Consider the following 12,259-nt stretch of genomic DNA (forward strand, 5'->3'; position numbering starts at 1 on the left):
ACATTTAATGGTTTGTTGATTTGCAAAGCGCAAGTTATGCTGGCTCAGTCAAAACTTTACATTTACGAACGCACAAGCAGTAGTTGGACACCGGACTCTAAAAGCTACACCTCATCTGCCAAAAAGTTCTTCCCTGTCCAGTTGTTATGGCCTCTGCATAATTCATTCATCGTTCTGCTGTTTATGGTACCTTCAAAATATGTACTTGGACGAGCCCGAAAGCACAACCCTTTGCAGGCCAGTTACAGCCTCTATGGACTTTCAGAGCATAAAAAAAATGGGTATAGACCTAATAGTTTAAAATGGAGCTTCTTTTTTCGAGATGTTCTCAAACACTGACTCAATCATGCACACACTTTGCAATACTCTTCAGATCCAAACCACATGGGGCTAGTTTTGACATCGCTTTCTTTCGGATTCTGCCAGTTGTGGCAGACCATGAAGGTACGAGGTTGAAGTCAGAAGGGATTGACTTTCTACTGGCAAAATGTAAACAGTTTAAACTGTCAGAACACAGACTGATTGTCAGTCTGATTTCATTTCTATAATGCCCCCTTTTGTTGCATTCCTTGCATTATTTCATAGTGTGGCAAATGAGATTAGCATTGCTCTTGTATTAGGGCTGTCATAAATATTCCCCGGTTTTATTTTGATTTTTAAAATCCAGATCTCAGCCTTAAACATTGAATTATTTTATATTCAACAAATCATCTTGGCCATTACCACTGCCTTGTATGTTTTCTCCTCTCTACGTTTCATCAGTCATGCCTCAATGCACTGTTGATGTAACCACAGCAACCAAATCCGCTGTGATTTCACGTAACTTTGATAAGATGGGTGATTACTCCCTACTCTGCTATTGGGCAGTTGTCACACACGAAACTCTATAGCTCCACTTTACATGCTTCCGTACTGCTGCAGCACTGCATAATGTTTTTCATCTGTTAGTGTACCCGCTTTGATTTAGTTTATTTTCATATGTAGTGTAAGAGCTGCATCCCATTTCTCTGCCTTCTGTTGATCAGATGCACTCTGCACACTGGGTAGCTTGAAGCAGCTACTGTACATTTGTAGCTCAGCCATAAACAGACACCACTAGCTGTATCCTGACATAGGAAGCCATAAGCACCGAGCAAGCAAGCTTGCTAGAGGAATGTCAATTTTATGTACAGAACTAGATGTGCAGTAGAGGTTATCTAGTTTATGGGAGGTCGACCCATGTGGGGATATAAGTGGCCAGGAAGGGCCACATTCAGATTTTTCAGACCTCCCTACGTGAACCAAATACCAGCAGTAGCAGCCATTGAACTGGTATACAAATGGCTGTGGGGGAAAAAGCAACAAGGGTCTTTCTCTGAGACTTGTGACTCCCTCTCCTTTTTAAAGTGCAAACAACCCCAGCAGAGGAATGTCTAAGTGATGTTGGAAAATGACTGTCCTTATTCTGTCTAGTCCGATCTTAGTCTCCTAATAGAGCGGAATAAAATGTGTGCGTTTTCGAATATGCGTTCATGTAGTTGTTTTTCTCTGAATTTTACAGACTCCTAGAAGGCCAGTGGTTGCATTTGCATGACGCAACACGACCCCAGGCGCTTGGTCTTCGTATGGCTGCTCCTCTGTGTATTAGTGTGACTGTAACATGGGTCTTCTCCCGCTGGTGTAAATAAATATACTGTAGCTCTATCAGTCCACTCTCTTTTTATGTATGAGCGCAGTAAGTCCGTGAGTTGTGGTCAATCTCCAAACCCACCATGTGGTTCTATTATAACCCACCATGGTGCCATGTGACAGTGGTGTAGTCTGTGTGGCCATGGGGTTAGAACCTGTGGCTCCTCTGACCCCTCCTTGACCAATTTTAAGGGGGAGCTGTGAAAATGTATCGGGTTTTAAATCTGGACTGAGAGACCAGGGGGAAGTAAAATGCAGCCTATGAGTAATATGCATCAAATACTATCACTTATGCTCTCTCTGTCCCTTGTTTGCCAACTCCCTTATTTTTCTCCCTTGTCCCCATACCTTATAACATCTCCAGGCATACTTCTTGCTACTCTTCTTCCCACACTGTCCCAAACACTTCCTTTCTATCCAATTCAACTCTCTAATCCTTCTCACTCTCCGGTTTGATTCCCTAGTAATCCCTAACTTGATTCGATGAGGGTGTGAAAATGGTTGAGGCTTTTCAAATAACAGCCTGGGCTTCAACTGCTCTTAGTCATTGACTGGCTAACTATGGTGCTAGTCTAGATTCTGTCGTTTGTTTGCCACATATGATTCTGACAAGCGTGATTTTCCAAAGATGAATCATCATACAACATTTCTAAACCATGAAATTATTAGAAATGTTTTAGCTTATTGAGCAGTGTCTGCTTTCAAATGTTCCATTTCTCATAAAACATATACTTTGCATTTCCGGCGTAATGGCCTAGTACTTGTGAAATCCACTCTTTAAAGATCTACTGACCTTCCAACTCTGTTTCAATCAGTCAAGAGCAGCCAGTGCACTACAGATCTTTAGTTATAGCTCCCCTCTTCCTCAGAGAATAGGTCATTCACTCTATTTATTTTCCTGAACCTCTGCCATGAGGTTTTTGGGCATTGCAGGCAATGATGCATGGAAACACTGTAAGATGATGTCTAATTCGATTTTCTATTACACAAAACGAAATGGGGGGAATAGAGCATAAGGGCAGATAACTTCCCAGATTAAACATAACCAAATTTAGTGGGTAGGTTTTTCATTTAAAAGTAATTTTCATATGCAGCTGACTATGTACTAAGCCTACATGAGTCTAAGCCTCCCCCCTCTGACATGAGTCATGATGGGTCTGTCAGAAATGAATGCAACACTTGTCAAGAGTTCCTCAAGATGTAATTTGCTCCAACACTTCAGTGATCTTGGGAGAAAAAAAAGGAATAATGTTCTCTTAATGACTTAACTAAGAGCAGAGGACAGACAGCGTACCATGTGTAAATTTGCGGCAGGTAGCCTAGTGGTTAGAGCGTTGGACTAGTAACCGAAAGGTTGCAAGTTTGAATCCCTGAGCTGACAAGGTAAAAAGAAAGAAATCTGTCGTTCTGCCCCTGAACACGGCAGTTAACCCACTGTTCCTAGACCATCATTGAATTTGTTCTTAACTGACTAGTTAAATAAAGGTTTTCTTTTTAAATGTAAAAGTCCATCGTAGTTCTGTATAGCTGCAATGTCGACCACATACCGTAGAGGCAAGTTGCAACTGTGTGTAAGTACAAAATTTAACATTTAAGCTAACCGATCGAAGGTTGCCACATTACAAAGAGGGTCAGCAGACTTGTTGTTTTCCTGTAAGAAGGAAAAGTGCAGCCTTGAAAGAGGTTTAGCCCGTTACCATGGTGCAAGCAGATAAAAACATTAAGCACTTAATCCTCACACTGCAGTTTCTGTCATTTTTTATAAAATTGTGTCATGTAAGAATAGCTAATTATGGCAAACTCGATCGGTTTTTAATCTGCTTTGCTTTTTAAACACCTTGCAAGTAGATGTAACACTCCGTATAAAAAGCCATTGTCTCTTGTCTTTATCAATAGTTTATTTTGCAGTCAAGTCAGTACAACTTGTTTTTGTCTCACAAGCCTGAGGCCTCCATTTCAAATTAACTGTGAAATAATTGCAGTTGCTGTTTGTAAGTATCCTAGACTCCCGGAGGGACATTCACACATACTGTCACAGACAGAAAATGTGTCAAGTGTATGTAATTACTTGGGGCATTTACTGTAGCTGATGGGCAGTTACTATTGATGTTTATGCCTCCGGTGCAGTTACTACAGACATTTACAGACTGTTGGACGTTTGTTCTGACATCAAATCAGAAACAGTAAATTCATTATTCATTACGACCTTGCAATTGGCGATATTGCAGTATTAATGCATTTCTTTTCAAACATTTTACATAATTTTAGAGCAGTTCTTTGCCTAGTAGGTTTAGACATTCTTATGAATAATATATGTTCTAGATTGCTCTTTTTGGTATAACAGCATACAGACACCAGTATCTACCTTTGATGGTTATTAAATGGTTTAGTGCACTATAGTTTTTCACCAATACCCTTTTGATTTGCCATTAGTCCTACACTGACATATGTGCACCTGGTCAGGATTCCATTAGCCACGTTAATGGGCATCCTATTAACATAACACTCCAGGAAATCGAAACCGCTGGTTTGTTCATGAGGAAGCGTCAACATAAAAAACGTTTATTTTTACTCGACCAGTAGCATTTACACTTCTGGTCCATAGTATGTTGTTTACTGAGAATAATGACTGAGCAGACAGGAAAAACCCTGGTATTGGACCACTGCGGTTTTTCCTATTGTTGGATGACAGCTCAACAAAGACTTGACAGAATTCCAAAACTGTAAAATAGAAAACACTTTTTTTCCATAACCTAATATATGTATTATAGAAATGAATTGTGTCGTGGCTTTACTTGCATTAATCTGATGATTGTTATTGATCTAATCAACTAACTATGTTTCATTGTTACCTGATTTAAATGTACCAATTAACTCATTAGGAATTTGGGGCACCATGAGAGCGGTTGTTTAAAGAGTTACCAACCCACGAATATAACTCTAAAGGACTTTACCTATCGCATCTGTAAAACAGTCAACATATTAATCATAACCTTGTATCGTATCATCATTCTGAACAGTCGTAGCCTCAGCCTTACTTATGATTCAGTACTACACAAATTGGTTAAATTATTTATTTACTAGCTAACTAAATGATAACACAGGATAAACATACACACTTAATACATTAGAAAAAAGTCCTTAACAGACTGACATGGAGGGGGCAAGAGAGAGAGAGAGAGAGGGACAGAGACATAATACTTTGGTACATTTAGAAACTACTCTCACAGTAATCATATACTTTGCAGACGAACCGCCGCCCGTTTGGAGTAAGAAATCATGAATGTATTTACGTGTAAATGTCTTTGTACGTCGTGTAGTCCTGAACAGAACAACAGAGTTGATTCTCCTTCCATTCGCTCCTAAAGCTGCTTATTTGAAGATAGGCTAGCCAGCCGTGTCGATGGTTCTCGAGGTTGATAAGTATAGTAGAATACGACTCTTTGAAAAGTAGTAGAATGGTCCCACTTAAATTCGCTTTTCTAGATACTTTACTTTGGACAGCTAATCCGCTGTCATTGTACGGGAGGTGACATTATCTTCTCTACCTCATTTTTAGATTTCAGAGTTCGAACCACTTTGGACGTGAGCTGCAGCTCGACACCTTTCTGGTCTAAATGTTAATTCTGGTCTAAATGTTCATTTCTTTTCCAATCCTTTTATACACTCTGGTCGAAAGGGACGGTTCCGTCCTGCTGACGCGCTCTTTGACCTCACTGGCTGTGGCTACTTAGTGTGCAAAGTTTATAGAAAAAAAATGATCCTCTGCTGGCTCCTAAAATCAAATCCATATCTTAACAAAAATAGTTTAATCATATTCCATATTTCATACACAATGTAGATGATGGAGATTTCAAGTTACAGTATTTCCTTTCTAACATTTTTTTATGACATCACAAAATAACAATCCATATGACATTATTATTCTTTAGATCGTCTCTGACCATTCCCCACATTCTATGTTAGAAATATTGTTCCAGTATTCACTTTTGAATGTATTAGTAGGAAACTGTCTGTGTAGACAAAGGAACATTCCTGTGTGAATTTGGAGAGGAATGTTCTCTCTCCATGATTTACAACAGGGTGTGAACTGTCAAACCCCCACCAGTTCCCTCCTCCCCCCTCTGCAGCTGAGAGGGGGTCTGGTTGAGGTCATTCATTGCCAAGCTGCCCTGACCTATTTGGATCCTCACAGGACAGTCATGACAAGTGATTTGTGCATATTGTTTTTGTTTCTCTGTTTTCTTCTCCTAGGTGCGGTTATTGGGGACGGTCAGTCAGCTGTGGCCAGTAACATCGCCAACACTACCTACCGCCTCCAGTGGTGGGACTTCACCAAGTACAACCTACCTGAAATCAGCAACTGTGAGTGGACTAACATTGTTGAAGTTGTCGATTGGTTGGGATGGCGATTTGTTGGGGTGGAACAAGAAACATAGGCCTTTTTTTTTGTTTTTTTACCTTTATTTTACTAGGCAAGTCAATTAAGAACAAATTCTTATTTTCAATGACGGCTTAGGAACAGTGGGTTAACTGCCTGTTCAGGAGCAGAACGACAGATTGTGTACCTTGTCAGCTCGGGGATTTGAACTTACTAGTCCAATGCTCTAACCACTCTAACCACTAGGCTACTCTGCCGCCCCATAAAGATATGCCCTACCTTTCTTTCCATCTTTCATTCCTCTGTGGGGATTGTTTCAGATCCAAGCCCAGCACTGACTGCTATTCTGTAATGCTTTCTCTCTCTGTCCATCTTGCCCGCCACTGGTCTTAATGGTCTGGTTCATTTCACAGTACTATCCCCGCAGGACCATGCTGAGTGCATTCTACTTTTGTCCCATACTTAAGGGTATGGGAGATTCAGTGGCTCTGTTTATCATCAGGCTCACATAGTGTCATGGTCTGGTTATTACTCTGCTTCAGGCCAGGTTATTCCTGACATCAGGTCAAAGACAGAGAGCAGAGGCCCGCTGCTCAGAACACCACCTCTAAATATTAAACCCACTGAGTTATTCTGCTCTAATGCATTCAGTGCCAAATCAAGCACCTTTTTCTGGGTTTCGTTTTCTTTAACATTCCGTGTTTGAGGGTTTTGTTGACAAGCTATTATTTTAAAGGTTGTAATATGTTACGTAACAGTGTCTATTTTAAGTTTGCCGAAGCCAGCGGCAGTTACTGTAGTGTACTCCTAGCGGTTCAGCGTATCATTATACCCCTAATCTACAATAGACATTGGGAAAGAACATTATCCTCAAACTAAGCCATGACTTTTATAGAGGATTTCACTTCTAATTCACCTCTGTACGTACCAAAGGTCTGTAACTTTTGAGTGTTTGGTCCCCATGCTAATTGTCCAAACTTGGGCAATGTTAAAAGATTGTTCATTTTGGGGGGGGGGGTTAATCAAATAAGAATCGAAGAAACAGGAAACTTATCGCAGAATACAGGAAGCTGAAGCCTATGGTGTTCCCTAGACCAGGCTTCATCAACTAAATTCATCCACGGGATGATTGTTTTTCTTGAGCGGATCGTTAGTGTGCTGGAACATAATTTGTAGACTGCAAATAATTTGTTGCCCGCAAGAAACCCAAACAGATATGATATTTGACTAAATAATAATAATTTTCAAACTTTGCTTACACGATCGCATATATAGTGCCTTTAGAAAGTATTCATACCCCTTCACTTATTCCAAATGTTGTTGTTACAGCTTGAATTCAAAATCAATATATATATACTTAAATTATCACCAATCTACACACAATACCCCATAATGACAAAGTGAAAACATGTTTTTAGAAATGTTTGCAAATGTATTGAAAATGAAGTACAGAAATATCTAATTTATATAAGTATTCACACCACTGAGTCAGTACTTTGTAGAAACACCTTTGGCAGCGATTACAGCTGTGAGTCTTTCTGGGTAAATCTCTAAGAGCTTTCCACACCTGGATTGTGGAACATTTGCCCATTTTATTATTTTCACAATCTTCAAGCTCTTTCAGATTGGATTTTGATCATTGGTAGACAGCCATTTTTTATTCTTGCCATATATTTTCAAGTAGATTTAAGTCAAAACTATAACTAGGCCACTCAGGAACATGTTCTTCTTCTTAAGCAACACCAATGTAGATTTTGCCTTGTGTTTTTTCGGTTATTGTCCTTCTGAATGGTGAATTCATCTTCCAGTGCCTGGTGGAAAGCAGACTGAAGCAGGTTTTCCTCAAGGATATTGCCTGTGCTTAACTCCCTTCCATTTATGTTTTATCCTGAAAAACTCCCCAGTCCTTAACGATGTCATACCCATAACATGATGCAGCCAACACTATGATTGAAAATATGGAAAGTGGTACTTGGTAATATGTTTGGGGCAAATCCAATACAACACTTAGTATTCTGGACAAAAAGTGAATTGCTTTGCCACATTTTTACAGTATTACTTTAGTGTCTTCTTGCAAACAGGATGCATGTTTTGGAGTATTTGTGTTATTTGCATGCTTCCTCCTTTTCGCTCTGTCAGTATTGTGGAGTACACAATTGTGGAGTACAATGTTGTTGATCCATCCTCACTTTTCTCCTATCACAGCCGTTAAACTCTATTTTAAAGTCACCATTGGCTCAATGGTGTAATCCCTGAGCTTTTTATTTCCTCTATGGCAACTGAGTTAGGAAGAACACCTGTATCTTTATATTGACTGGTTGTATTGATACACCATCCAAAGTGTAATTAATAACTTAACCATGCTCAAAGGGATATACATTATTATTATTTTTTATTTTTTTAATCTACCAATAGATTGCGAGGCATTGGAAAACCTCACTTGTCTTTGTGGTTGAATCTGTATTTGAAATTCACTGCTCGACTGAGGGGACTTACAGATAATTGTATGTGTGGGGTACAGCGATGAGGTAATCATTCAAAAATAACATTAAAAACTATTATTGTACACAGTGTCTTTGCAAACGTTTACTTCTGAACTTATTTTGGGCTTGCCATAACAAAGGGGTTGAATACTTATTGACTCAAGACAATTCAGCGTTTCATTTTTAATTTGTAAAAATTTCGAAAAACATAATTCCACTTTGATATTATGGGGTTTTATGTGAAGGCTAGTGACAAAACAAAATTGCAATTTAATTAATTTTAAATTCAGGCTCTAACACAACAACATGTGGAAAATGTCAAGGTGTGAACATTTTCTGAAGGCACTATCTCTTATGTGTGGGAATACTTTGGAACAGATTTTCTAAATTAAAATCACTTGGAGCTGATTTGCTGATGTTTTTACGGTCTTATGTCCAAAAAAAGGAAAAATAAAGTATATTTATTTTTGCTCAAAAACTTGGGGGACCATATAAATCACCCGGGAGCCGCCAGTTGGGGGAACCCTGCCCTTCTTTATTTTTATGCCCAATAATATACCTCAGGTTGGTGAGATGTGACTCACTCACTCCCAGCAATGTGATTTTAGACATATCCATAGGGGAAGTGTGGGTGGGATATCCATAGGGGGACAAGCAGGCGTGAGGGGGGAGCAGGTAGCTGACTAGTGGTGGCTATTCTGCAGCCTGATGGTAGAAACTATTCGCCAGTCTTCCAGTTTTTGCCATGACTCTTCTGTGTTGTCTGAGGGATTGAAGCAGGGAGAGCAGGGTGTGGCTGGGGTCCTTGATGATCTTCTTGGCCTTCCTGTGAAATCTGGTGTTGAAGGTTTTCTGTAGGGCAAGCAGTGTGCATCCAATGGTGTGTTCGGCTGCATGTATCAACCTCTGAAGAGCCTTGCGGTCCGCGGCAGTGGAGTTGCCATTCCAGGCTGTGATTCAGCCCTACAGTATGCTCTCGATGGTGCTCTTGTAGAACCCTGTGAGGGCCCTCAGGGACAGACCGAATTTCTACACATGCATGGGTTGAAGAGTCGCTGTCGTGCCTTCACCACGGTGTCTGTTTGAGCTTCAGCTTCTCTGAGATGTGTACGCCGAGAAATGTGAAGTTACTGACCGTCTCCACAGTGGCCCCATTGATGAGGTTGGGGTCATGTCAAGCATGGGAACAACGTCGTCAGAGTACCTACCTCCTCCCTGTAAGCTGTCACGTCATTGGTGTAAATCAGGCCTATTACTGTCAGGGAACTTGATGATGGAGTTGGAACTGTGTGTGGCCACCCAGTCGTGGGTATACAGGAAATACAGGAGGGGACAGAGGACGCACCCTTGTGGGGCACCCGTGTTGAGAATCCGTGTCAAGTAGGTAATGTTGCCTACCTTAACAACCTCGGGGCAGCCCCTCAGGAAGTCCAGGATCCAGTTGCATAGGGAGGAGTTCAAACCCAGGGCCATGAGCCCTATAATGAGCTTATAGGGCAATATGGTATTGTCATCTAATCTGAAAAGTAATTTTTATAGAATTATAGAATTCAAACAGGGATGCCCTGAACTAAAGTAAAGAGTTAAAACATGTCAAATTAAAACAATATTGAATTAATCTGACCTAAGCATTTGTAACAAAAGCTCAACGCTTATATTATGGAAAAAAGACTAGGTAAATCACCGGAATGAATGTAAATCATTTAAAAGCAATAATGATAACTTTGCCTCCTGATAAGAACTTAATTTCAGAACGCTAGTACAGCAGATGTTCCCTATTCCTCCTCCTCTGTGAGAGTAAGTTGTGAACTCAATGTGGTGTGTATGGCTCTCCACTAAGCTCCACAGACAGACTGGGCTATGGGCCCTCTCCGGAATGCTGCTCATATATAATTGATGTGGGTGGTGCCTTTAACAATGAACTGTAACAGCTGTTTGGGAAAGAGGAAGAGATGCGTTAACCGGTGTGTGTGTGTTTGTGTGTGTGGAGCTTCTCAGCAATGATTAAAAGCAGACGGTCTGAAATACAATCACAGTCACTGCATATGGCTCTCCCCATCTTGATCTCGAAGTTCTTGCCAAATGCAGACTGGCTGATATGCTAATGCACATATTCAGCGAGACATATTGCAAAGAAAAAGTTGTGCAATTACATAAGTGTGGGATGTTAGTTAAGTTGAATGTCTGTGTGTTGCTGCTTAATTGAATCATTATCCTGTATCTTTATCTTCTAGGGCAGACAATAATATGGTTTTAAAAAGTAGGCTATTGGTTCTCTACATTAGCAGTGATGGAAAAACTTACAGGCTCTCCTAGGTCATCCTCATTTATTGTGACGTCTTATTATGAATCCCACTTTCTTTGCGGTCTCTGCTGTTTTGACCAGTTCACTAGTACATCTGCAGCAGCAGGGGTCATTAGCGTTCAATGGATAGACATGCACATCAGGGTTTGCGTCAGGAAAATTTGGCGCTGGACAACGTGACCGGCAGGATTCTAATTGACCGGACATCCATATGCGTTGGGTGTGTAACGCGTTAGGGCGTCCACCCACTGTGTTCCAAATCACATGTAGATTATTGTAATTCACAGAATAGAAATTTCCCTGTAAAGTTGTAATAAAATGAAGTAGAACGATGTTCTTATACCCACATGACAGGTTTTTTTATTGAAAAGCAAAACATTGCCCTTTGCATCTTCAGCCCTGCTGCAAATCATAATTGAATATTATTTAGATAAGATTAAAAAAACATTTTGCCTAGAAGAACAAGTCAGTAATGAAATACATCTTCAAAATATAATATTTGTCTAATATAATTTGCGAATGAACATGTAGGAACATGAATGAAACATTGAATTAATAAATAACAAAACACAGCTGTTTTCAATTGCAATCTAGGCCACTCAAATACAACCCAGGCCTAATAACAAAAATAAAAATGGCTGTCTACAAACACCAGGGCCAGCCGGTCGTGGCTAGAAGGGATCCAGTTTTAGTCAAATTAACGTCAGATTTGACTTGTCGTAGCTGGTTAGGAAAAGGTTTAGGGTTAGGATTCACTACACTGAAGAAAATTATAAACACAACATGTAAAGTGTTGGTCCCATGTTTCATGAGCTAAAATAAGAGATCCCAGAAATCTTCCATATGCACAAAAAAATGTATTTTTGCTCAAATGTTGTGCTCAAATTTGTTTACATCCCTGTTAGTAAGCATCTCCTTTGCCAAGATAATCCATCCACCTGACAGGTGTCGCATATCAAGAAGCTGATTAAACAGCATGCTCATTACACAGGTGCACCTTGTGCTGGGGGGGGGCAATAAAAGGCCACTCTAAAATGTGCAGTTTTGTCACAAAACACAATGTCACAGATGTCTCAAGTTTTAGGGAGCGTGCAATTAGCATGCTGATTGCAGGAACGTCCACCGGAGCTGTTGCCATAGAATGTTCATTTCTTTACCATAAGTCACCTAACATCGTTTTAGAGAATTTGGAAGTATTTATTTCAATTAACTGATTTCTTCATATGAAATGTATCTCAGTAAAATCATATAAATTGTTGCCTGCTGCGATTCGGCACCACAGCAGTGGAAAGAGGACACTCTAGGCGGACGCAAAATGAGCAAATTATAAAACTTATTTTGGACAATCAAATTCGATACGTAAATAAACTATATTTGTTAAGGCTGATTCGTTCATTGAGAAATATCATATTTTACAATTAT

General features: G+C 40.0%; 1 protein-coding gene across 9 annotated transcripts in view; it reads left to right on the forward strand.

Annotated features, from left to right (window-relative positions):
• LOC118357857 (muscarinic acetylcholine receptor M4-like) overlaps positions 1-12,259 on the forward strand; it is a 158,318-nt gene that overhangs the window by 44,299 nt on the left and 101,760 nt on the right. For all 9 annotated transcript variants that reach the window (XM_035735190.2, XM_035735179.2, XM_035735185.2 and 6 more), the window contains one exon: positions 5,923-6,033. In XM_035735190.2, the coding sequence (XP_035591083.1) occupies positions 5,923-6,033 (111 nt within the window). The remainder of the gene's footprint in view (positions 1-5,922; positions 6,034-12,259) is intronic.

This window comes from Oncorhynchus keta, chromosome 2 (genome assembly GCF_023373465.1).
Source record: "Oncorhynchus keta strain PuntledgeMale-10-30-2019 chromosome 2, Oket_V2, whole genome shotgun sequence".
In the NCBI taxonomy this organism is placed as follows: domain Eukaryota; kingdom Metazoa; phylum Chordata; class Actinopteri; order Salmoniformes; family Salmonidae; genus Oncorhynchus; species Oncorhynchus keta.